Below are 25945 nucleotides of genomic sequence, written 5' to 3'. Positions count from 1 at the left end.
ACCCGAACCAAGAGGAGGACACGGTTCGGCTAGCGTGATCTTCCAGTTTGGGCACGGTCTCGTCGTGGGTTTTCACGGACCGGACCGGGCTGCACCAGTCCCTCCCAGGAGCCGGCCGCCTAGGACGGCGTTTGTTTTGACGCGGGTGCGAGCGGCATGGCGGCGCGATCCGTGCATGCTTGACCGCAAGCAGAAGAGCCCAGCCAGCCCGAGCTCGCCGGAGCTGCAAAAGGCTGGGACGCCGCCGGACCCGAGACGCCTCCCTTGTCGCGCCCGCTTGGTGCCTTGCTACGCTTTCTTCTTTTTACTCCCACCACCGCCGCGGCTTTCCCTGTTGTTTACTGCGAACCGCCGCTAGTGCTCGCCAGCCTTCTACCGCCCCCTGCACGCCGCCCGGCGCCCAAGGATCGGATCAGGTTCAGGGAGCCTGTGCTGCCTGTCCGTCACGGATCCATAGCCGAGTTCAAACTTGAACCCACCTGATTAAAGAAAACTAAACACCATCAGGGTCCAGGAGCCATGGACAAAGCATGAGACAGTGGAAGCAGCACAAGCAGCCCTGGGTGGTTGGGGAACACCAAATGCAACCGCTCCACTCTCTCTGCACGGGCGCAGGCTCCGGCACAATGCCGCTGTGCCCGCTCTGCCATGCCGGCGCCGGCGCAGCCCCGATTCAATTCGTTCCGGCGAGAGTAATGGGGGAGCAGGGAGCTGAAGCAGAAGGCCGCGCCGCAGGCCGCCCAAAAGCAGAGCCTACTGGCACCAAAACTACGGCCAATGGTCGGTCAGCAATGAGCATTGCAGCGCCACGGGTCAGCACGCACACAGCAAAGCTTGTCTTCGTCATGGGGGTCAACGAGCAAAGAGTCGAATTTGTCAGCCAGCCATACCATTTCACAGATGGAAAAATCATCGAATCAGGTATAAAAAAAAAGGGAAATTACTTCATCCGGCCCAAATAAGGATGGGTGGAGCAGGCACAGGTTTCTTTCAAGGGCCCGGTCCGGCCCGGCCCACCGGTATGTACAGACAGACAAGAATGCTACAGAAGTCAGTCGATCACCACTCACCAGTCACCACCACACCGGTGAGCGCCATCAGTAGGGTTGGGGTGTGCTACGCTGAGAGCCAATCGCCCAGATGAGTAGTGAGCTTACTGTGCTGGTCCGCGGGAGGGCCGGCCACGCGCGGCACCGAGCTCGCAAGGCGGAGGTTGTAGTAGATGTACTCCATGCTGCGGAACCTCTCCTGCTCGGTGTAGGCCCTCCGCTCGGTGTGCAGCCTCTCGGACAAGCTCTTGTCCAGGTTGTACCTGGAAGCGCCGAAACACGTCTGCCCTAGGATCAAGCTCGCAAAGGATTGGAGCGCCGGCGTGCCAGACCCATGCTTCACCCACCAGAGATCTGCAATTCCAAATAAACCAAGGTAAGGATTCAACTGGTGGAGATAGAGTGATTGTTCCAACAACTAGTGCGTGCGCCTGTGCGATGCATTATGCCAGCAAAAAAAGAAGTGTGCAGTGTGTGTGAGTGCCCGTGTGAGATACATCCTACCAATGAAGACTAGCCTTTACCTTGAGGTGTTCCCACGGCTTCCTCAACGGCTGAATCAGAATCAAACGTCCCTGACTTTCTCAGATAGACATCCATCTGTTCAGCAGTGAGCAATGCATCGTAATGACTCTTGGATGCTCGTAGAATGCAGGTCGTGATGCCACTGCTGATCTCAGCATCATTGCGGAATCGATCACTGTAAAAAATAGTTGGATTCAGAAAATAAGCAGCAGCATGGACTGGGGAATGCAAGTAATCATCCCAGATGTGATCAATCATCAGCCAGTAACTGCCATGCTCATCACCAAGATTCCGTTTTATGTCTTCTTTTGCGCTATCCATGGCATCATACAGGACACTGACTGGACACTTATCACCTTCCAGTTTATATAAAACGCTGATAAGTGGGTCTGTCACCTTCAAAATGTTGGCAGCAGCACTCCAGAATGCATCTTCCGTCTGTACTACCTCACAGATATGCATGGACAGGCTTGTAGAAGCCAGATCAGAGGAAACCCACTCCTCAGAGCTAAACATCTCCACCAGATTATCCCTGTGAGACACTAGATTTTCTAGTGTATCAAACACAGCCACAAATTTCAGGTTAGAGTTACTTATGATATCAGCATTCCCAATATACAGCCTTTTCAGTTCCATTGTCAGTGCATGACCATACAAAAACCTAGTGATATCCCTTGCCTTCATTAGGACATCCTTCACATTATCAAGTGCTCCTATATTCTCAAGCAGAAGATTGATGCAATGATCGGCACATACTGTGAATATGAATGACTGCTCATATTTCTTTAAGACAGCATGTTCTGCAGCTTGCATATGTGGCGATACATCATTTATGATAATCTGAACGATGCTGCGGACACCAATATCTTCAATCACATGACAAACCATTGCTGCAAGCTCATCAACATCATCAAATATTGCAGATATGTCAATAGATCTGAGGAACATCATGCCTTCTCTACAATGCACAAAAACACTAACGAACCTTTTCCCACATCGGCTTTTCCATCTATCCAATATCACACTGCAGCCACTTTTTTCCCACTGTTGCCTCAAAGCCCTTTCATGCTGCTGAACTTCACTTAGTTGCACCTGAAGAATATATTCATATGAAGGCATTGCAATTCGAACCCCACGGGTGAGCAAATCAATCACTCCATTATAAGATGGTAAGTGAACAAAATCAGGCTCAAGTCCAGCCTCAAAGATGAGCCTTCCTATTGAATTCGCCACTAGAGAATCAATGTTATCACTTGCTCCCATGGAGGATTCAGATTCCTGCCTATGTGACACAGACTTGTCCTCGTAGAGGTTGCATGAGTTTGTTTTCTGGCCTGATGATGGTGTTGATAGTTCTGCTTGCCTACTCGGAACACAGAATTCCTTCCTAAAAGAACCTTCACCCAAATAAACACCATCAGCATTTGTCCTTGTGGTTGCCATGGGATGTACCGAATTGTGTTCAAATTATGTGTGAACTTGATAAAAAGCGCTTCACAAAGACAAAGTCCCTTCTCCTTTGTAGTATGTACTAGCCAGCTGTGAAAGTGGTTGGCACACTTAACCTGGTGGGGGGCAGATTCCTCATCAGAGGAAGCCCAGGATATTGTCCGCTAAATAAACTCCTTGATGCAAAATCCTGAAAAGGACTAAAGACAGGCTGTTAAGGAAAATTAATCTAACAGTGTTTATTTCTTGATGCGGGGCTGGTTCTACTCCAGTAATGGTCTTCCTACATGTTCAACTACATCGTGAAGAGAACAAAGCGCTGGCTCCTAGTCTCAAGATCGTGACGTTTTTCCTTTTTTATGAACTTAGCAGTTTTAGCTAGGGTGGTTGCATCCCCCTTTTGGCACTGAATCTGGGTTGTAACTGGTTTTACCTTTCGTTGCTCACTGCCACCGTTACTTTGAACCTAGTACTGTGTAATTTCGTTGCTTTGATAAGTAATGAAATTCGGGCATAGCCCTTAGTGGAAAAACAGTGTTTATTTCTACACATCACATCAGAAATGTAATATACACAAACTGCTAGAATTAAGGTGCTTCCTTGTCACAATAAAAGCAAATGATTTTTTCAGAAAGAAAAACAATAACTATTTGTGTTGCATGATTCCATTTTCAAATAAAAAACCTATAGTTACGGAGCTACAAAGCTTTGGGCATCAATACAATGAATTACAATAATCGTGGCAGGGGAGTTCAACCATTTATCATTTCACCACGCTGTAATGAGAAAGAATATAATCATGGATACAATTATCTATACATTGATTCTACAACCTTGAAGCTACAAGGATTTGCAATCACAGTCCAGTATGAAATTGCTGACAGAGTAAGTGATATCCAGAAATTTGGTCGCAATGAAAATTGCCATCTGACCATAATGGTAGCTATACCCCATGTCCATGCATTCCTTTACACCTTGGAATACAATCTACAAATGCAGCATTTCGTCCATGCTCTAATTGGAAAATATACTTTACCAATTCTGTAATAGAATTTGTTCTCACCTACAACTCTAGGTCAACTCTAGGTTAATTCCCTTGCAACCGAACAAGGCCTCAAAGGTCCATAAGACTGAATACTGTAGATCAATGCGGCTGCTATCTGCATTTAGCATATTCAAATCCTGAGGGGCACACATCCAATAAAATAGCAGCAGTGTAGCTAGTCATGTGCTTGACACGTCCATGCTCTTTGTAAACATGCATGGATCTAGGGAAAACACTTCCTTGTATGCATGTTCTTAAAACTAAGCAACGAGCCATGCGACCATGCTCTAATTGGCATGACATCTTTTAAAAAGCCATCATTATGCTTTTAAATTAAGAAACTGCGCTATGTGGCCATGCTCTGATTTGCATAAAATACTTTAAAAGGCTACCATTACGCTCTGAGCTCCTTAAGTACATAAACATAAGGGACAAAAAGAACTTTCTTTTGTATACAGCGTGGTCCCTCATGGTTTCCCAGTGGTGGAGTGTGGGGATGCGCACATGACATTTTGGCTTTTAATACCTGCCACGTGGAGGTGAGAACGAACAACTAAAACTTATTGAAGTTGTCGGAGGCAGCAAAGGATCTCCTGCATCCAATGTTCCCTATCTTATCACATTCGCCGGTCTCTATTCCCATGGCTGTGTAATTATTCAACCATGCCCATTCCTTCAATGCCTAAACCTTGCATACAGAAAACTACCAGGCCAGCATCACTATGGGATTGACTGAGATTCCATGGGCTGGACGCTCTCAGCGTGATTTGAAGAGCTAACTTAGACCATTGGATGCATGGTTGGTTGCTGGTGGACTAACAGTACCCAGAGAATGAAAGAAATGGACTCGATTTCTCACAGATAATGAAACATGCACCAAAAACAAAAGATACACTAAGAAAAAAAATTGAAGCATACACTTAGAAAATTCAGTTGGAGCAAGCAGGGTTTCCTTACCTGAAGAAGAACCTGATGGACTCAGGGTACACGGATCGGTCAAGAGGCCACCACAGCGAGGCAAATCCGCAGTTCACTAAGCAGAAGAAAGAAAGATTAGCACTTGATAGGCAACAGCACGAGGGAAATCGAATCCACATCCACCCGACCCGAGCATAGCAAGCAGGAACTACCTTTCCAGCAAGCGAGGAAACCAAATAACCAATCCACCACCACGCTGAGATAAATCCGCAGTTCACTGAACACAGGAAAGAAAGGTGAGCACTTGATAGGCGACGACACGAAGGAAACAGAATCCACTCGAGCACAGCAGGCAAGGAACTACCTTGCCAACAAGCGAAGAAACCGATCCTCCACTCCGATGGCTCTCCGCTCCACTGAACCGATCAGGAGCGGCGCTGAGATGGACGCGGTGGAACGGGGGAGCGAGAGAGCGGTGAGGTGGGGGGGATCTGACGCCGACAGGAAGAGGGGAGCGGCAGAGGCGGGAGCGTCGTGGTCGGCGACGGCGAGATCCGAGGGGCCCCTCCTCTCCTAGGTTTCCACGGCATTTATACCTTCGGGGGCCTCGGGGGCCGAATCCGCCGCGTCAAACGAGATCGGACGGCCCAGCCTGAGTGAGTCGCCGCATTGTCAACGTTGACCACAGTTGACTGTTCACCGGCATGTCGCGATCTCGCGGACTCCTGTCAGACGAGGCCCGGGGAAACGAAGCGCCGGCCGGCGGCGACGGCGAGGCCAGCAACATCGCCACATCCCTGGCCACGGACAACCACGAGAGGCGGCGACGGCGAGGCCAGCAACGGCGAGTAGAGCTCCGGCGACACGTCGTTGGTGCCATTGCGTGGCCCATCGTGGCTGATCTCCTCGTTCCAACATCGCCGTGACACCGTTACACTTGCTCGCAGGTTGCAGCGCGACAGTTCTCACTGTCGATGTAAAAGGATGGTATTAACCAATATACTCCTTCCATCATACATTACAAATCATTTTTCTAAATATATAAATTTTGTTATACATCTAAACATAATATATATTTAGACGCATAGTTAAATTTATGCGCTTAGAAAATTAAAACGACTAATAATTGAGGACGAAAGAGTAGTTTATAAAATTGTACCATCCAAATTAATCGAAAATCGAATTTAGCTTGCTTAATTTGTCGCTTGGAATGATTTGGTCCACTTAAATTAGGGGCATATTTGGATACCCATATAAGAAGGGCTAGGTATTCTTAATCTCGAAGTTATGGACTGGGCGCTTCAAATGCGCTGGCTTTGGTTCGAAAAAACAAATTCTGATTGCTCATGAGCTGGTCTAAAGATACCAGACCTTATTTTGGACCGATCTTTGGCTGCTCTGGACTAGCTTAGAGGAGCTTGCACCAAATGTTCTCAAAACTGTTCCTTTGCAGGTGTGAAAATCAAGAACCGTGGCTGATAAAGCTTGGGTATCTGATATAAGGCGCGCTCTGAGTTGGCATGGTCTTATGGAGTATTTAGAGCTTTGGGCTTCAACACTGTTGAAGACCAACACAGTTGGAGGCATGAAAGCTCAAGTATTTTCTCCTCTAGAACGGCCTACAGAGCCTTCTTCATGGTGCCATCCAAATTGAGTGGCTGTGGGAAGCATGGGTCTCTAACAAATGCAAGATTTTCGTCTAGCTTGCTATTCATAATTACTGTTGGATAGCAGATCTCTTGCTGAAACGGGGGTTGCCACACCTAGATCTCTGTCCCCTTTGTGACCAGGAAGATAAAATAGCCCAACACATCCTCACCTCTTGTGTGTTTGCCCGGCAGTTCTGATTCAACATCTTCCGGCCCTTAGAACCTTTCACATTTGGTACCCGCCCAAAAAACCATCTTCTTCGTGTTGGTGGAAAAGTTCCTAGAAGAAAGTGTCGAAACAACATAGAAAGAGATTCAATTGTTTTGTCATACTTGGGGCTGGATCATCTGGAAACATAGAATTCATGTGTGTTCAATGGAACGGCCCCAAGTGTTCAGACCGCTCTCCAGGCTTTCAACGATGAAGTTCATTTGCGGATGGTTGGGGGTGCCAAGGGCAGGCCCTGGGCCTAGGGCAAGCAAACTAGTTGAGTTTGTTGTAGGAACTAGAAAGTGTTCCCGGCCAGGTTCTACCTTAGTTCAGTTTCTGTAACAGCTTTTTCTTGTTTATTTCTTTTTTATCCCCACCCTCGTTCTGATCCAAGGTGAGAGGTGGATTTTATAATCGGATCATTACTTCTTCTTAATACAATGATACGCGGTTCTCTTCCGTACATGAGAGAGAAAGTTAGAATTACAATTTGGCATAGAGGGAGTAGTTGTGTATGCTACTTCCCCTATGTAGGAAAAGGTAGGATGCGTATAATATGGTCGATGTATTGCATTGAGTCCATTGGGCGGTATATATAGGAGTACATTACTTGGAGGGCAAGTAGCATCTCCTAGAGATAAGAAAGGTTATCCCAGGATTACAATCAATCCTAAACTAACCATATCTGGAGTTGCCTAATATACTCTAACATCCCCCCGCAGTCGTAGTGGTAGCAACACGAACGGTCAGACTGGAGAACAATGGAGACGTATCCCCCTGCAGTCAGAACGCCGGTGCGAAAGCTTTGACTGGAGACTCATGCAGATGATAGCCCTTTAGTGCCGTAGTAGCCGAAGTCGAGGTGGACGTGGTCGAAACCGTGGAGGAGGCGCGGGTCGAAGCATCGTCGAGGTGCTCGAGTTCACAAACTCAGCAGCTTCTTGCCGAAGACAACAGTAGGACGGTGCGGCGGATGACGATGGTAGACGGCGCGGTTTGTGACTTAGGTCACGCTTAGGACAGGGGTGGTGATGGCGCAGGTTGCAGCAAGTGTTGCGCTCAGATCAGGGGTGGCGACGACGTCTTCCTTCAGGAACATCGGCGGCGATGTCCGCGCGAGAACGGCTGGAGGCGCGAAGGCGGATCGAGCGCCTGCTTGACGAAGACCGGCGTCGAGTGGCGCCACCGCCTGAAAAGGCGACGATACCGGTAGGGTGGCTTGATCACGAACGTCATCGCTGCAGCCTGGAGGGCACAGCAACAATCTCGTCCTTCGGGAGTGTCGACGATGAACGGCGAATAACGGCAGGGCGACGCAAACCGATCTTAGACCGGAAAAGAAAAACAGCAGCAACATCAAGACGAACCTGCGGGTACAATCTCGGGTGCATGGAGCCTTACCCCCCAACCTTATCCTCATCCACCCGTCGATCAAATGGTGGAGAGGCAAAGCAGAGTGGTGAGACCCGCCCGTGAGCGAATCGGCGTGCAGCCCGAGCGACGTCCTCCTCCAGCTGTGCGGCGGTAGCGGCCCCATGAGCCGCCCCCACAGTCGCGTCCTCGCGCGTATGGCAGCGGCGGAAGTGGCGCAGAGGGTGAAGGGGGCGGCGCCCAACAGCGCGGAGGATGGAGCCGGTGAGGGAGGGCGGCAGCAGCGCTGCGGCCCGGCGTTGACATCAATTAGCGGTGCGGCAGCCCGCTGGCCCCGATGGCGCAGTGGCCTGGCGTCCCCGCGGTGGTCCTCCGTAGCCGCACAGGGCACGCGCACTCTGGAGGAGCGGTGCGGCGGCGCTGGTAGGAGGCGGGGGCGCCTAGCCTGATGGGCGGGAGGGGCGGACGGATCCGGATGCGGTGCCGAGGGAGCGATGACGCAGAGGCGGGGCAGGCTCGTGCGGCGGGCCCATGGCGACGCAGTGCCCGACGAGGACGGCGTCGGCGCAGCCATGGATCCAATGGGCGATGGGAAGAGGTAAGTCCCCTGCTGCTTGTTGACGACGATGACGGCGCGGATCAGAGGGATCCGCGGCGCATCCTAGGAGGGCACTGCCCCCGCGCGGAGATCGATCTCCTCGGGGGCGGCGCGACGGTAGCGGAAGCGGCGGCGGCTAGGTCAGGATCTAAAACCTAGGCGTCTGATGCCATGTAGGAAAGGTAGTGTCGGTTAGACCTGGGCAAATGTCGGGTCGGGTCGGGTTCGGGTCGGGTCAAGGCCGGGTCACGGGTCGCATAGGACGGCCCGCGCCCGACCCGTACCTATCACCGGGTCGGGTCGGGTTGGCCCGTGCACCCTGCGCGGGCGTGTCGGGTCGGGTTTTTTTTCGGGTTGGGTCGGGTTTTGGGTCAAAAATCACGGCCCGTGCCCGGCCCGTTGATTGTTGCGGGTCAAAAAATACGGCCCGCGCCCACCCGCCACGTAGCTCGGGTCGGGTCGGGTCGGGTTTTTCTCGGGCGGGTTGGGTCGGGTTGTTCGGGTCGGGTGACCCATGCCCAGGTCTAGTGTCGGTGCCCTGACCCGGCGGTCCGGACCCAACCAGTGATGATGCTGCGTGTTCCTCGTCCCAGATGTTGATGCAAGAAGCAATACAGTAACACACGGATTTATCCTGATTCCGGCCGTGGGGCCGTACGTCCAGCAAAGAGATGTGCGAGAGCACTGTACTATCTTGCACCGAGGGTGCCTGTAGTAGGGGGTACAAGCGAGGCGAGAGAGGGAGGGAAGCTCCCAAGTCTCTGCTAGAGGAGGAGTTGATTGAGCCGAGTGCCAATATCGGGGTTCAGAAGAGCGTACGTGCTCTGCTAGTAGTGCGAAGCGTTGTGTCCTACCGAATGGGCCGACCCCCCCTAAGGGAACGCCCGCCTTCTCCTTTTATAGACACAAGGAGGGACGGTGTACATGCACAGGGGTCATGAAAGTCGTCGTCTTTTCCCCGAATCGCGGGGGTGCAGTGGTCGAGCACTATGGAAAGTACACTGTGGGGTATGGCGTCGGGCGTGACAGTCATCCTGGGCTTCGTCCTTGGTCATGAGAGGATCGCGCCAGCGTCCTGGCGGCTCCAGCGGGCGGCGTGGTCGTTGTTGTGGGTGGTACCGTCCTCCAGGCGTGGCGTGGCGGCGTTCCGAAGGTCCTGCAGGCCAGGGTCTCGTCCTAGTCAAGGCCGGAGCCGCTTTCGAGGGTCGTGCCCATGCCGTTCGGGGGTTCCGCGGAAGGGAAAGTACGAAAGAGGCATGAGGAGTTGGTAGCACAGTAGCTGGAGCAGTGCCGAGCACGTCTTGCACTGCGTCACAGGTTCCCACAGTGTCGTCACAGCGTCCGGAATGGCAGAGCAGTGACCGGAGTCGGCGGACAAGACTCCGGTCACAGCCACTGTGGGGGATGGCAGCCTGGCGCCGTCAGACCCAGGCGTTGTGGAGGAGTGGTTGGCATTAATGCCTCCGTACGGCGGGCGGGTGAGTGGAAGGACCGTTTGTCCTTTTCTGTCGAGGGGTGGCTTTGCCCGGCGTCAGAAGAGCACGTCTCATCCACTCGCACTTGACACGGGTGGGTGAGGGAGCTTCCAGCGAAGGCTTGTGCCCGCGCCCGCGTCCGCGTGACGCGTGGCGGCTCCGGACCCCTCCCGAGCAGCTAGCTGAGCCGAGAGCTCATGGGGGTCCGGATAGGCACGTGGTGGTCCCGGACCCATCTGCGGTGGTCCGGGTCCGCGGCCACAGGTGCTAAGCATTTCCATCTCTGGGACACGTGGTGACACCGGACCCGTCCCCGAGCGGGAAGCGGGTCCGGGACCGTTGGCCCGGTGAGATGGAGTCGGACCCCAGGGGTCCGGCTGCTCGGCTCCTTAGGGCGTAGACGATCCGCTTTCTCGAGGGCAGACTCGCTACCCTCGAGCGAGACGGAGGCGCGGGGCGCGGTCGAGGGCCTCGGCGGGGAGCCCTCGAGCGAGGCGGAGATCACCCCGCGGGTTCGAGGGGGTGCGGACGGGCCGCACTGAGTACGTGGGCCACGTGTTGGCCTTCTTTGAGTCCTTTCCTTTCTTCCAGCTTGGAAGGAGGTTGTAGGGCTTCGTGGGCCCGGTTGCCCAGCATGCGTTTGCGTTTTTAGGGCAATTTTAGTCCCCTGATTAGGGTGCCCCTAATCATGATACCCGACAGTTAGGATGCGTATAATATGGTCGATGTATTGCATTGAGCCCATTGGGCGGTATATATAGGAGTATATGGCTTGGAGGGCAAGTAGCCTCTTCTAGAGATAAGAAAGGTTACCCCTGGATTACAATCAATCCTAAACTAATTATATCCAGAGTTGCCTAATATATTCTATCACCCTGCACACTAGTTTTAGCGACCGACATATGTTGCCCTTGCTCGTGTAGTCGTGTGATCGCACCTCCGGTATTTGGATATCATGGAGTCACAGAGTCAAGGTAAAAGAGCTTGTAGCCTGGTGGTTACAAGAACCTCAGTAGCACTTTAGGTCATAGGTTTAGCGAGACGTTTATGGTGACTTTATCAATTTTGAAGATTTTTTGGTTTAGAATACTCATACAGATAGGGTTTGCATACATACGTTTATAGAGACGAGGGTGCTTGCGATGTGAGTGTTGAGTTACGTAATCGAAATAGTGAAAGTTACCGTGTCCGTGTCGTCATCACCTCAAGGGCCTTCATTTGTTGTCTCAAGTGCCCCTAGGCATCTGGCAAGTACTCCATGGCCAGTGGGCCATTACTTACTCGTGCTTCTATTGCAAGCTGCCACCCGGTGAACCTATCATGATCACGAATGCCCCAGCGATCAGGTATTCTCAACGCCGAGGAACTCAATGGAGTATCTTTTTTTTTCCTTCCGACTAAGGAACATAAAATGCAGGAAAATGTTCCGATGACAATCCTAAACCTGCATCCTAGTACTCGCATCCTGCTCCAAGGCAGTCCTGCTACACACACTTGCCTATAGTTACATTAACTTCCATTTTCCATTCCAAAGTCGAGATATATGATACAATGGCTAAGATCTGAAGTCCGTACCAAACATCATTCCACAATTCATGCCATGATATCAACAGGTAACTAGAGATACTACAGTTGTGCAAGCTGCAGACAGTAGCAAGTAGCTCCTGAAAGAAGACAGAACCGGGGGCCAAACATTCAGAAAGTCATTGGCTTCGGCCGCACGGCTACAAACACGGGGTCTCTCTCTCAGGATCAACCTGAACCTTTGATCTCTTGCTCCCTACAGGCGACTTGCATTCTGCGTCTACGTCCGGGTTTCTGTTCTTGGATGGCCGCGGTGAAGTGGTACCTCCCTCAGCTTCGCTTCTCTCCTTTGAAGTCGTCTCAGGTGACTCTGCTTGTGCTTTGGTTGGTGCTTTCAGCGACAAGTTGCCAGCCTTCTGTTGCTCTTCCAGTATTTTCTGCAAGTACCTTGCATGTTCCTCTATCCGTAGCTGCAATTGCCTTTGCACCTGATGGTGAGAAATTCAAATTATCAGTTCTGGAAATATCTCATCATCGAGTTGTCAGTGCACTACATGCTTCCTAACTGTTTCAGATATTGCATGACAATAGAGATATATATAATATTAAACCAGAAGTACAGAGTACCTGCAACATATTCGATTCCAACTATTAAATTTAAATTATTACGGTCAAAGTTCACAGTGACAATTAGTTCTTTGTATAACTGTATGTATCCACTGATGTACATAAGTTGGCCGGTTCAAGAATGGATAGTGATGTCTGACGAACAGAATACAAGTGGCCAATATATCTAAGTACATGCTGATCTAGAACTGAAAACCAGACTGATTCCTAGTATGAATTTGGATAAATTTATTTAATCAAGCATATGATCCAACAGTAGTACTCGTGCAACATGGACGTCATAACATAGCCTGCACTCTAAAATCTGGATCTTCTGAGACCCACCTCTAATTGTTCGTGAAGCTGTTTCTGAACCTCCATTTGCATCCTTAGAGCTTCTGCCACTTGTAAATTCCTAAAAAGAAAAAACAAGGAAATAAATGTAAGATTCTAAGATTGTGATGCTTATACACATGTTCCGTGCTTAAGCAATTAGAGGGCTCACTTAGTTTTGCTGGAATCACTGCTGCTGCTACCCAATTGTGCTTTCTTATCCTCAGAGGAAGCCTTCTTGTCTACACACAATAAGCATTTAGGATGGCATTTTTTTCCAGAAAAACTATTATTATATAGAAGTACGCATTGAGCACCCACTACAGTTAATTTTAGCTTACCTTCCTTAGGCTCAGGAAGATATTTCGCAAGCCGATACTTCTACATGACAAGTGTAGGGAAAAAGTAAGTTGCAACATTTGATTTTTAGAGGAGAGAGAGTATACTTTTACCTGCAGATGACTCTTTACATGATAAATTGTTAGGCCTTCTACCTTCATTAGTTTCAGCACAGCCTTAGGAGTTGCTTCTGTAGAGATATGAAAGTAAACCATTCATCAATGATGGTCTGTCAAATATAGAACTTGAAACATGTGGGAGAGTAAACACAGACAACTTGAGAACGAGTGGGACATAAAGCAAAATGACCAGCTTACTTTCAGGTCCTTCAAGCTTGTTCACAGCCTCCACAAAACGCTCATGAAGCTCAAGTGTCCACCTCAATCTTGACTTGTTAGTTGTTGCAGAGTCAGAAGATGACCGAGATGAGCTAAGCTGGACTTTAACTGGTGACCCTAGATTCTGTTTACTCTGGTTGGAGCAAGATGGTTCTGGAAGCGATGACAGTTGTGGTGGTGTGCCGTATATGTCCTAAAAACATTGTGTCAGAGAAATAGTACTATGAAAAGATCTAGAAACTGAAAAGGAGGTTCTGGAGTCTCAAGTGCTGCAGCAGGTTCTTTCAGTAAGGGACACAGTTCACTTCACTTACATCTAAATGAGGACTCTCCTCGTTGTCAGTGATGGCAATTCCCAGCTGCTCAGACAGAAACTGAAATTCCATCTGTTCATCAAAAGACAAGGTATTGCTTTCTCCATGGAAGCTCCCATCAGAAGCATCTCCAGAAAGATTGAGAAAATCTTTCAGATCATCTGACTGTCCAGCTTCCTCTAAAGCATTGCCAGTATCACCACTTAAGAGAAGAGAGGAGCTCGATGACTGCCCAGCTGAAACCTGCTGCTCACACTTAGGAGGGTGAGGCAGGAAAGGTAAAGTGCCCATTTGCCGGCATGGATCTGTGTTTTTTGAAGACGAAGAAAACAAGCTTGTGCAGAACGTTGACGAGTTAGACAATATTGGGTCAGAAAATTTGGGATGTGAAACGTGAGACAGCGGGCTTTCTGGATCAGATTCAGGGCTTCTTTTGTGAAGGTTAACCGATAGGCTCCTTGACAAGCTCGATGTCCGGATCAATTCAGTCTTGATGTTTGATGATTGACTTGTGGATGACAAAGTGTCATCTATCAAGAACCCGTGGTCCAGTTTAGCATCAAACAGCTTATGAACTGAAGTTTGTGTGGATGTGCAGGCGTGTACTATTTGGTCAGGAGCAATAATCTGCTCCCCAGTAGCAACACTCTGGGAGCTCATTTTTCTTATGCTGACTACTGACTTGATAGGCTGGCCTGTATAAGAAAATTGTTGATTGTCAGGAGATTGTTGTGCGATGAAATTCAATACTTAAATAAGCATCTAATTTATAATTCGAACAATAATATTAAGAAAATAAAAAATAGAAGAAGCTTGTTTATGAACACATAGTCAGTAATTTTATGTGTTCATAAACCAGCTTCTTCTATTACTGACTAGATAGGCTACACGCCTGCACATGAAAATTGTTGATTGTATAGAGAATGTTGTGCGACAAAACAAAACTTAGCGTATAGTTCATATTACAAATAATATTAAGAAAATTACAAACATGCCTGTTTATGAACACAAAGAATTCATTCTGTATTTCTCCCAATTTAGATAACCAATGCTAACTCCCAAGTGCTAACAGTATGAAAACGGTGGACGTAACAGTAGATTTCTTTGACACATAAATGCAAACAAGCACATCCGTTAGAAAAGGCTCGGTACGAGATCCACACAGTTTATGGAAATTATTTCGTTCTGAAAAGGACAAACTCCAAAAATTATGCATAACTGTCCTGATTCTCTGACGATGGTCAGATTCTCATCTTCAAATAAAGTAACCAAATGTTTCTCAATTTTCTCAAAACCAACAAAGAAAGGAACAAAATTTAGCACTGAAAAGATCAGATAAGACATTCCACACACTTTGTTCAAAATTTTCCTTCTTGCTAGGCGAGAGAATGCCACCGTCTTTCTGACCGGCAGCAAAGTATGGCATGCCCTGATGCCCATACTCTGTCGAGGTGCAGCATCAGAGGAATTGAGGAAGGGGGAAAAACCTGGCAGACAGTGTTGGAATTCGGAACAGTCCCAAGAAATTACGCACGACACCGAAACTGATCCCTGAAAGACCTAAATTGTTCCCTCACCCAAATAAAAAAAGTGAGCTCGAAGGTGATAAAAAACGGAGAATTTGACAAAGGGCGTACGATGTGCATCAACCAAAGATGGCAGAACGGGGAATCAAGAATGGGTTTATTTGCGCCCCCAAAAGCATTAAGACCAGCCCAAAAGAAACTATTAAATCTAGCGAAAATCGTACTCCTACACAGCCAGACTTATGCCAGGAGGCGATGAAGTGTAGATAGAAAAGGATCTTTGAAACATTAAGTCTTACCTGAGACACCGGGATTGTGGGAGCACGGATTGTAGGAGATTCAGAATCTGGCAGCGGCCAATCTCTCTCACTCCACTCTCTCGACTCTGTCCTATGACCTATCCGAGACCGAGACCCAATCTGGCTGGCTCCCCTCTCTCTCTCTCTCTTTCTCTCTCTGAGAAACCTACCAACCAGCTGCCTAAATCCTATCCCTCTTCTTGCAAATCATTGGCGCCCGGCAACTATGCTACTCCCTTGGTGTGCTCTACTCCACAGCCTGCCCGGTTGGTTGGCTGTCTTGTTTTTGGTCTTTGAGGGGGTTAATAATGCGCAGTGCAGCAGCCCTTCTTCATTTCTCAAGTTTTTTTTCTCATCTGTTTTTATTATTTTCTGAAATTTGTCCATATCTGTTCTCTCCATCACCGGAATTCGTTTCTTTTTTAATCCTGATGGGAAGCAAGAAAGGTAAGTTGACAAAAAGGTCACGAACCATTTGCGGCAAATTTGTTTGTGGTCTAACCAGCCCATTTCTGTTTCAGTGTTGGTATGTGACAATGCTGTCATCAGACATGTTTTGCTCTGTTTTTTTTTAATCATTGTGTTGTCATCTTGAAATGATCACTATGTTCGGTAGCTCTAGCAGCCTCCAGCCAAATAGTGTTTTCCTCTCACACCGTTCCAGCACCAGCTTCCAACCACCAGCCAGCCAATAGTATTTTTCTTTCACATCACTCCAGCCACCAGCTCCAGCTCCAGTCCAACGAACAGAGTGGATGTTTGCCAACTTGCTGCTAACATTGCAAACCATGTGCGGCAATCCAGGAGTGGTAAGCACAAAGCTGGGTGGATTTGCCTTAAGCCACATGCTGTGTTAATCCCTTGCATGAAAACCATACTGATACATGGCAGGTGCGGCAAAAAGAGGGGGGGGGGAGAGAGAGAAAAAGATCTCGTCATTTGTTTAGTTTCCGAATGACAAAGATTTTTTTTTGCCGTGTATGTATCAGTATGGTTTTCCGTGTCCAAAAATACTTGACACATTAGAACTGTTTGTTGTTGCATTAAGAGGGGCAAATGTTTCGCAAAAAAAAAAAGAGGGGCAAATGCAGAGGTCGACAACATCTTCCTCTAGAAAAATGAAGGGCATACTTTAAAGCACGTTAAGTGACATTATAAACTAATCCTGGTAGTGTGCCTGACATAAGCATTGGATTGAGAAAGGAATGATAAAGAAATGGGGGACGGAATCTCTCCAGCCTCTGATGCAGTCGAGAGGACAGGCGTGCCAAGACATGGACACATTGAGGAATCGTCAGGTTTTCGCAAGCATGGTGGCAAATTTGTTTAATGACTAGTCTAGTAGTGTATGTATGCATGAGACACGAAATTTGCCCTCAATAATCAATGGTTAGTTGCTACTTGGAGGCAGAATGAAATGGATAAGGTGGAGCAATCAGTTCATATATGACTAACACTATCAAAAGTACTAGGTTTGTGTTCGTGTTAGTCTAGGATGGCTCACCATTACAAAATGTGAGTTCCGCAAGGAAAACTGTTCAGCTGATTTGTCAGCCAATCAGCTAACAGTGATTTTCTCTCACACCAAATCAGTATCAGCAGCCAGCCAGCCGTATTTTTCTCTAACAACAAATCAGCACCAGCTATCAGACACAGCTAGCCGTACAGAACGAATGAAACAAAAGGTGAGATGAGTGCATGCAAAAGAAAAGGCCGAGTGCAAAAAGAGAAAAAAAAAGAAGAAGCATCGACCATGAACTCATCAAGATCCAAGATTCCAAGCAATATTTGTATAGAAGATAACTACAATCATGCCTACTTTTTTTAGTAAAGATTAGAACTTGTAGCGATTTGTGAATGATCACATACACCCCCTTCATACCCATAGAGGTTGACAAGAGGGTTAGCTTGCTCCATTTTATTTGGACCTTTTGTCCCCATCACATCATTGATCCACTTGCTCACAGAAAAGAAAGCAAGCAAGGGCTGGCTCCACTGATTTGGCGATAGATTCCCTGAAACCTCGGCCTAGGATTGGCCGATACAGATCCAACAAAAGGACAAAGTAGCTCAGCATAATGCTACAAGTGACGGTTTTGCCCTCGCCTTTCTCTGAAGAACAAGAAAAGTGGGGGGGGGGGGGGGGGGGGGGGGAGTAGAGAGAATAGTGCCCTTCCCCCATTGGCAACTGGGACGAGGCCAAATCTGGTCACCATAGGTTAACAGAGACTAGTGCTCAACTTGTCTTGTTGATTTGGCTGCCTCTGGGGAGATGCCATATCAACAATGAAGCCGTGCATCATGCATAGTCGCCGATCATCTGCAGGTGAAACTTGTAGGTCACCATAGATTAACAGAGACTAGTGCTCCACTTGAGGATTCAGGTGACGCTGGCAACTTGTAGGTGAAACTTTGGCCTCGCCTTTGTTGGACAGGGACATGGTTCCCTCCCTGAATCCTCTTTCTTTTTTTTTTCCTCCACTCTCCCTTACCAATGATTGATTGTTTGGCTTAAGCTCCACCATTATCATCTGCAACTAAGTGCGCCCTTTATTCAGATTTCAGAAAGGCGGCTACTCTATGTGCGCATGCATAACCGGCCGGCACCCTACTTGTGTTTACTACCTGCCGCTCTTATTTTGTTCTTGTCGATCTGCATCCGAACAGCATGATTACATAGCAGTAATAAGGTCGCCTGATCCGTTAGAACCCTAGCTCCTTGCTCTTTCTTCACCAGGCCCGGTCGCGCATCGCAAGTTGCCATTTCAGTGAGGTGAGAGTACACGCATCTCGTCCGTCGCCCCGGCCGCCATCTCCTGTCGACGTCAGGGGTCTTTCAGGCGTGTCGCCGTCCGCCGGACGCCGGGAGGGGAGGTGGAATATGCGGCGGCATATCGCGCGAGCACGTCGCGATCGCCCTCAGCTCAGCTGCCCCCAAGGCGAGGCGAGCCACTGCAATGCAAGCGAGAGACAGAGGACGATCCAGACCAGACCTGCCCGTGGAAGAGCTGCTCGTGCTCGGCCTGGCTGAGGCAGGTCGGGCCGCTTTCCCCCAAAAGCAGGTGCCACACAGGAGCCGGCCGAGCAGCCACACGATCCTATGCGCCTCACGTGACGGGGCGCGGCAGCATGGGTCCCAGGCGCGACGACGCGCGATGCGTTGCAGCCGCATACGTGCACGTCCCTGTTGCGGTCAGTGTTGCCCGTCGCGGGCCTGGATTGGAAGCCAGACAGGGCTTCGACGGCGGCGAGCTCCTCCCTCCCTGGGGGCGGCCTCCCGCGGAGCTGAAACGTTGCCCCTCGCCGTCCCGGTTCGTCGCGTCCGCCGCCCACTTGCTCACTCATTATAGTGGACTGGAGGAGGAGGAGGAGCTAGCCCGAGAGCGAGAGCGACCACCAACAAGCTCCTGCCTCTCCGTTTGGTATAGCTTCAGTTTTTCCTAAAACAACTTCTGAAGCAATTTCTTTGGTGAAGCAACTCCGTCTAATGAAACTGAAACTGTTTTTAAAATCGTTTAGTGAAACATGGGTATGCAGAAGAAATTAGGCGAAACCACAATTTCAGCTTCACCAAGTACTACAATTTCAGCTTCACCAAAAAAAAAAACCCGTTTGACACAGCTTCCCTTCACTAAAAGCTCCAAAAGAAGCCCTAATTTGTTACACGATGATCCAATCCGCCTCCACCTCTCTTTTTTTTAAAAAAAGAAAAATGAGATTTGCTGCAACCAATCGAGGCACCACCCGTTCACGTGGAACGGGACGTCACAGCTACAAGCAGAATCAATTTCGCCGAGGACCCGCGCGCGGGCGAGGGCGACGCGCCGGCGGCGGCCAGCCACCCGTCCCGCCTCGGCGGCTGACGGCGACACGGGGGGAAATCGCTGGCGACGATGACGACGCTGATCAGCTTCCCCGTTTTGCCTTTATGTTTATAATCCGATCCTGCGTCCCCCCTCACCCAATGTCCTTGGATTTGGAACAGCACCCCCCCCCCCAAAGCATCTTTGTAATGCTGCTTATTATCTCTACTATATTTTTTTTCTTTAAAAAAACACTCTTTCTGTCAGTTTGTATGCCTGACGACGATAACTAGAGGGCTGGAGTTTACTTGAAAACCCCAAAAACATAACCTTAAAGAATTTGAGTTCCTTGGTAGATTGGGCCGAGCCCAATGCATTCAGGGATCCATGGGCTTAATAACTGACTACAGACACGCGTTTTTTTATTTTTTATTTTCGTTTTTTATAAAAATATATTTTCGTTTTCAAAATTTACATAAATATACACCGCCGCCCCGCTGCCGGGCGGCCGAGACCTGGTCGCCCCGCTGCAGGGCAGCAGGGGCTTTTCTGCAAAAATTTTTACGGAGAATTTGCGCAGAAGCCCCTGGAGGACCGGTCGCCCGACAGCGGGGCGGCCGGCCCCACAAGCCGCCCGGCAGCGGGGCGACCGCCTCCCAGAGGCCGCCGGCCCTCATTTGATTCACCAAAAATTCATAAAAAAATTCTCGATTTATCGTAATACTATTCATATAACATATAATGGTCTAACAGTTCACCAGCTGCAGGGACTTTAAGCAAATATATGGTGCATAATTTTATTTGCTTATATTTTATGGTCGAATGCTCATACATTACTATTTACACTCAGGATCACAACAGTTCACCGGAGTGGGGCCTTCTTCATATCACCCTATGCCGCCACTAGAAGGATATCAATGAGTTTATTCCTATCCACCACCACCACCTCTAACACACGGTACGTACAATTATTTGTACGGAATTGCATTCACCTATTTAACATTATTTAAAAAAAGGTTTTTTGTGATCCGTAGGTGGTCTCAAGACAACGACGAGGCCTCCTTCGACGACTTTACACGGTTGTTTGCTACGCTTGCACAGGACGATGATCCCAGCTTGCATACACCTCTGGCTCAGTTACGCCGTCAGAGACGTGAGGCCACCGGACCGTCATAGCTACCCTACAGATCACGTACACGCACAACGTAAGAGAGATCGGCACGGTAGGGATGGTTAGTTGTTGCCACTTGTTTCTCTATTGTTATTATAGACCTGTTGTTTTGGTTTTCATATTTTGTACTCAAACTTCGTTTATGCTACCTTGCAATGCAAGCACACTTTTACAATACCAATGAACTGTTAGACCATTATATGTTATATGAATAGTATTACGACAAACCGAGAATTTTTTTCTGAATTTTTGGTGAAGCAAACGAGGGCCGGCGGCCTCTGGGAGGCGGTCGCCCCGGGGCTGGTCGCTCCGCTGCCGGGCGACCGGTCCTCTAGGGTCCTCAGCCCAAATTCTCAGCGAAAATTTTTGCAAAAAAACCCCTACCGCCCCGCAGCGGGGCGACCAGGTCCGGGCCGCCCGGCAGCGGGACAGCCGGGGTATATTTCTGTAAATTTCGAAAATGAAAATATATTTTTGGAAAAAACGAAAATAAAAAATAAAAAATAAAAAAAACCGCCTACAGACACATGCAGTTGTTCAGTCCAGCAGCACTTCCAGTCTTCCTTCCACGCACAAAACTTTGCCTCTCAGAACAAAACCCGACATACAGGTTACAGAGTTTTACGTCCACATGGACCTGAAACTCAAAAGAATTACAAGCACAGACAACAACCGTCCGTGTACAGATCAACGATGCGAACCATACATTGCAGATCCAATGCGGCCAAACAGTTTCATGAATGGAATCGTAATTTTGAAAGGGCAAACGGCGCAAGCGTCACTTGCCCTTCTACCCAGCTCGCTATCTTTCTTTCAGCTCCTTTTCGAACTCGCACAGTTTGTCTTGAATAGGTGCAAGGAAGGACTTCATATCCTTGCAAATCTGCGCTTTGATGTCAGATGAGAGATCCTTGTCATCGCTCAACCTTACATTTACCTGACAGAAAAACACACAAAAAAGATATATTGTGAACCACTATGATAGAGGCAGCAGAGAACAAAATAAAATAAATCAATCAATATGCATCCGAGCGATGGCATTTCCTGGTTCAGCATATATAACAATGTGTCTTTTTTTTTCTTCTAAAATTGTTATTTCCATGGGATGGATCAAGTTGTACACTTCAATGCCAATAGACAGAAACTCAATGCAAAACCGTGTTTTTACCTCCAAGTCTTCAAGCTCGCCAAACGAAAATTCAGGAATCTCCAGGTGACCTTTGACCTTCTTGTTTTCTTCCTCAATTAACCATTCACCTGAAAAACACAGCCACAAGTGATGTTTCAGTAAAGGAAGGTAATCTTGATGAAGATGTTAACTCAGAATTTTTTTTAAAAAAACAAAATCACCTTTGAATTTCAAGCTCAGTTCATAAGTATAGCTCACTCTCTTCTTATTGCGAACTGTAACTAAGAACGCCTGCCAAATAACCAAGATTGTGGTTATTTAGCATATGCACTACAATTAAATGGACAAAATGACCCACAGCATACATCTGACTCCATCTACCAATATTTAGAGACAGTAGAGAAAAATTTCCTTACCGCTGACTAAGATGCAACCCCATGAAAGAAAGGTTAAAACAATAGAAGTCATCGCTCGATCATCAAAATAGAGAAAAGAAAATAGCCCTTCATAAGCCTATAGATTTTTGCTGTTTGACTAGGGAGAAATTAAAAGATCCAATAGAGCTAAGTTGAATGTCTACCTAACTCTCCATTCATGGACAGGAAAAGGGGCCAAAAGCTTGTGAACCTTAATGACGAATAACATTGTTAATTATAAAAAATCCAATGCTTGTCAACCTTTTTGTTATTTACTTGGCTGACCTACTATTGATGGAAGCTAGCGCATGTTTTGGTAATCATCAGTTCTTACTTCTATCTGCAATATTCAGCGTCCACATTGGCAATATGTCAATTACAAGTTTACAACTAAAAAACTAATAGTAAAATTAGTGACAATATCACACACTTGTTGATCCACAAACAAAGCTGTTATATGGTGGAAAAGATTTCTGGAAATTAACATGAAGAGGGTGAACATGAGGCATGTCTAAAAATTAAGCTTGGAAATCATAAAAAAAATATCTTGTGGCTCACATATATAATAATATTACTATTTTTCCTGTCCAAATCCTTTGAAGGTTATTAACTTTATTATCAGTTGACAGATTACTCATTTATATTAAAGGACACCTTAGATTTGTAAGAATCCCATGAAAGTCTACAAAAGTGCTACCTTATATTAATCCTAGAGTACTAAGATTATAAGAGGTAACAACATCAGCATACCACATAAACTTAGCTGGCAAAATAACAAAAATCATTCTCCACCATTGAACATTTTTTAATGAAAAATCAAATGATTCTGTGAAAGATGGTACTAAATACTCACATCGCCTGAGCATCTGGATACTTCATAAACAGATGCCTTGCCAGTAGAGAATTCCAAAGGATCTAAAGACCCCAGTAAATCCTGCAGTTGAGTAGTATCAAAGACTGCTCAGATGAAAATGGCAAAAGAAAGTAATAATATGCGCAGGTATCTCACCTTTATCCTACTATTGGCCCATGAATTCAGGTTCTTTTCCTCCCAGGTGCCAGCCTGCAAGCAGCACAGCAAAACTTAGCTGAGAACTTGAGATAAATTGATGGCAATGCCAAAATCAAGCAATTCCATAAAAGCTATAAGAACTGAAGAGGAGAGATGAGCATGCAACATTGAATTTGATTCATACTTGAACAGAGGAAACGATGTTCTGAAACCAATCGTGCCACAGGGCGTTTATCAAATGAATTCTCGCCTCAAGTCGAAATGGGACTAACGGAAGAGAAGTTACATATGGTGTCATCTCGAGGCGTTCTGTGCGTCTGAACATCTCCAATGCAATCGTCTTGGGAGTCAGCTTCTTGTTACACTACTGGGATGGGAGTTGTCAGAGTGCAGGAAGCAGCAAGATGATTGATTTATAATTTTCATGCCCTCCGGTGGACTGCGAGATTTAAGAGCTAGCACAAGGGTATAAAATTATGTACACCAACCTATCTATTGGTCAGATATGTCACACTGGATGGAGAGGCCGGGATATGAACAATTCCATTATCTACGCGCGTGTTTGGAAGGAGGTGTAAAATTTTTCAGGAAAACTTTTCGGCCCTTTGACCACTAATTACAAAATCAACTCCACAACTGTGGTATTGTAGAAGTTACTGTAGCTAATGAGGTCTTTGACCGTATGATTAGGTGATGTTTAGGAGAGGTTACTGTAACATCACTGTAGTTAATCATGGTGGAACTTGACTCATTAGATTCATCTCGAAAAGTTACACCCATCCATGAAATTTTTTTGCAAATAAACTTCGTTTAGTACTCCATACATACATTCGTCTTTTTGTGTAAAATTTTACGAAACACGGTGCTAAAAGATCTACTGCCTACCAATCAGGGTTTACCTTTTCGTTTTTTTTTCGAATCCCGCCAACTGCCGGAAACGAAATTTTGGACGAAATTTCGCCGAAATTCGCTAATTCCGAACGGAAAGAGAATTCAAATTCAAAAAACGAAAATCCGATGAATTCCGACCGAAATTCGGTGATTTTCGACCGGAAAATGATGTCATTTGTGATTTTCCTACTGTTCCCGAGGTCAAATGAAAAACTTTTGAATACCAACTTTGTTCAGTTTTTCGAGATCTACAACTTTTGTTTTAGGAACTTTTTCATTTGAACAATGGTTTGAAAATTTTGGTAGAGTTTCCCCTGATTATGTGTATATTGACAGTTTATAATGCATAACATATATATAACTCCACAAAACAATGACAAATACACCATTTAACACATAACTCATGTCCAAAGTCCACACATACAACGCAATACATCCAAAGTCCATTAGAATTATTAATCGTTAACGGGTCCGAACCCATTTAGTGATTTTAACCAACCAAATCAACTTATTTTTCAATTATTTCAAGTGCTACTCACTCAGAAAAACACCTAGTTTTTTATCATATTTTTTACATATTTTTTTACAATTTTTTTTGAATTTTTAAATTTTAAAACGAAATATACCGAAAAATACCGAAATTTCTTTTCCCGGTGTATAGCGAAAACGAAAAAAATACCGAAATTTCGGCAAAATTCCACCGAAAATGTTAACCCTGCTACCAATGAAACGATTACTTTACTACAGCGATTCCGCCCCTTTTCTAATAAGCAGGGCAAGTCCAAAGTCAAGCTTCTCTGTCACTATAGGTCACGAAAAGAAAAACATTTCTTTCCCCTGTTTCTCCATCAGCTACACCACGGTACAAGGGTCGAAGCGAGACGAAGGCACGAGGCGGACCTGGTTCCAGACGGAGCCGAGGGTGGCCGGCGCAGGGTTGGCTGCGAGGTCGGCGGCGTCGAGCTTGCGGGGCGCGGGCAGCGGCGCCGCGTCGCCCGTCGCCTCCCGCACCCAGTACCTGTACGACGTCGCCTTCTCCGCCGCAGGTTCCGCCGCCGCCGCCGCCGCCGTCGCAGTCTCCTCCATCTCTCGCCGCCTTTGCTCCTTCCGGCAGTTTGGTTTGGGTTGGTCTGGTCGGCGAAAATGCAGTTCGCGTCCGGTCCGCCGCGACCACTCTCCCCCTGTTTTGACGCTTTCAAGTTTTCCGTCCCGATGTCTCGGGAACCTTCCTTACCACGTGCTGGTTCTTTTTTTTTTCTTTTTTTTTTTTGTCGAGAATTTCAGGTTAGGACTCTGCTCCAGTTTACTCTGGGCTTGATCAGAGATTCCTAGGCCCAGCCAAACAAATGTCCAGAGCAGCCCAACCCAGCAGGAAAATGCAGCAGTTTGTTTTTGGAAACAAAAGCCTGCTTGGATGCTAACTTTTGCCAAGCTAAAATTATGGGCAGCCAAGATATTAATTTACCAAAGCCAGAGGCTCAGAGCATGCCAAAATATTGGCAATAAATTTAGGTATTCATTTGGTTTAGTACCAAAATATGGCAACCAATATTTTTCCTTTTTACAAGATTTATTTAAGAATTTTATAGTAACTTGCCATTGTTTTTATCACAAATACTGAAGTAATAACTTCTAGATATGAATCAATTGGTAGCCAAATTTTATTGAGATGCCTTGATTTTGGTTTGGCAAAAAAATTGGCATCCAACCAATCAGGCTCGCGTTAATACGATGAAACAAGCTGCCATGTATAATGCGACCAAACAATAATGGAACTTTCTCCTAGCTAGCCGCTTTTCACTTGAAAAAAATGAAGCCAGGACAGCTTCCCCTGCCACAGGCTCACGGTCACGGCCATTGCTCCCGGTGCCTGCAACAAGCTGCAGCTTGAACAGCCAGTTTGGCGTGCCTGTCGTGACGCGTGGCTCTGCGTGATGCGGCGCGTTGCACGCCA

General features: G+C 47.3%; 3 protein-coding genes across 6 annotated transcripts; all 3 read right to left on the bottom strand.

Moving 5' to 3' along the window:
- Positions 1 to 872: 872 nt before the first annotated feature.
- Positions 873 to 5570, bottom strand: LOC120668720. 4 transcript variants are annotated; one of them, XM_039948477.1, is made up of 6 exons: positions 5351 to 5570; positions 5199 to 5263; positions 5026 to 5101; positions 4087 to 4183; positions 1574 to 3223; positions 873 to 1403 (listed from the first exon to the last, which is right to left on the bottom strand). In XM_039948477.1, the coding sequence occupies exons 5-6, from the start codon at positions 3015 to 3017 to the stop codon at positions 1117 to 1119; spliced, it is 1731 nt and encodes a 576-aa protein (XP_039804411.1). In that variant the 5' UTR covers positions 3018 to 3223; positions 4087 to 4183; positions 5026 to 5101; positions 5199 to 5263; positions 5351 to 5570; the 3' UTR covers positions 873 to 1116. The 4 variants fall into 4 exon arrangements, with proteins under 4 accessions (XP_039804411.1, XP_039804412.1, XP_039804408.1 ...); XM_039948478.1 differs by having other exon boundaries at positions 1574 to 3213; XM_039948474.1 differs by lacking the exon at positions 4087 to 4183.
- A 6221-nt stretch (positions 5571 to 11791) lies between these two features.
- LOC120668717 (protein PHOSPHATE STARVATION RESPONSE 3-like) lies at positions 11792 to 15902 on the bottom strand. The gene is made up of 8 exons (XM_039948472.1): positions 15570 to 15902; positions 13745 to 14439; positions 13410 to 13623; positions 13206 to 13282; positions 13095 to 13134; positions 12926 to 12995; positions 12766 to 12835; positions 11792 to 12302 (listed from the first exon to the last, which is right to left on the bottom strand). The coding sequence occupies exons 2-8, from the start codon at positions 14402 to 14404 to the stop codon at positions 12015 to 12017; spliced, it is 1419 nt and encodes a 472-aa protein (XP_039804406.1). The 5' UTR covers positions 14405 to 14439; positions 15570 to 15902; the 3' UTR covers positions 11792 to 12014.
- A 5174-nt stretch (positions 15903 to 21076) lies between these two features.
- LOC120668715 lies at positions 21077 to 25167 on the bottom strand. Its single transcript, XM_039948470.1, has 6 exons — positions 24892 to 25167; positions 23098 to 23151; positions 22942 to 23022; positions 21894 to 21963; positions 21712 to 21800; positions 21077 to 21480 (listed from the first exon to the last, which is right to left on the bottom strand). The coding sequence occupies exons 1-6, from the start codon at positions 25075 to 25077 to the stop codon at positions 21346 to 21348; spliced, it is 615 nt and encodes a 204-aa protein (XP_039804404.1). The 5' UTR covers positions 25078 to 25167; the 3' UTR covers positions 21077 to 21345.
- Between the last annotated feature and the right edge of the window lie 778 nt (positions 25168 to 25945).

Source organism: Panicum virgatum, chromosome 4N (assembly GCF_016808335.1).
Source record: "Panicum virgatum strain AP13 chromosome 4N, P.virgatum_v5, whole genome shotgun sequence".
Taxonomy (NCBI): domain Eukaryota; kingdom Viridiplantae; phylum Streptophyta; class Magnoliopsida; order Poales; family Poaceae; genus Panicum; species Panicum virgatum.
This window is presented reverse-complemented; position numbering and strand designations above follow the sequence as displayed.

Bases quoted from the DNA above. Each gene is read 5' to 3' on its own strand.
- LOC120668720 (XM_039948477.1), bottom strand. From the start codon at position 3,017: ATGGCAACCACAAGGACAAATGCTGATGGTGTTTATTTGGGTGAAGGT. The intron at 1,404-1,573 runs GTAAAGGCTAGT...TTGGAATTGCAG, and splicing joins AGCCGTGGGAACACCTCAAG to ATCTCTGGTGGGTGAAGCAT.
- LOC120668717 (XM_039948472.1), bottom strand. From the start codon at position 14,404: ATGAGCTCCCAGAGTGTTGCTACTGGGGAGCAGATTATTGCTCCTGAC. The intron at 13,283-13,409 runs GTAAGCTGGTCA...ATATCTCTACAG, and splicing joins CAAGCTTGAAGGACCTGAAA to AAGCAACTCCTAAGGCTGTG. The intron at 12,996-13,094 runs GTAAGCTAAAAT...TATTGTGTGTAG, and splicing joins TCTTCCTGAGCCTAAGGAAG to ACAAGAAGGCTTCCTCTGAG.
- LOC120668715 (XM_039948470.1), bottom strand. From the start codon at position 25,077: ATGGAGGAGACTGCGACGGCGGCGGCGGCGGCGGCGGAACCTGCGGCG. The intron at 21,801-21,893 runs GTGATTTTGTTT...TGTGTTTTTCAG, and splicing joins ACTGAGCTTGAAATTCAAAG to GTGAATGGTTAATTGAGGAA. The intron at 21,481-21,711 runs GTAAAAACACGG...TTTTTCTGTCAG, and splicing joins GCGAGCTTGAAGACTTGGAG to GTAAATGTAAGGTTGAGCGA.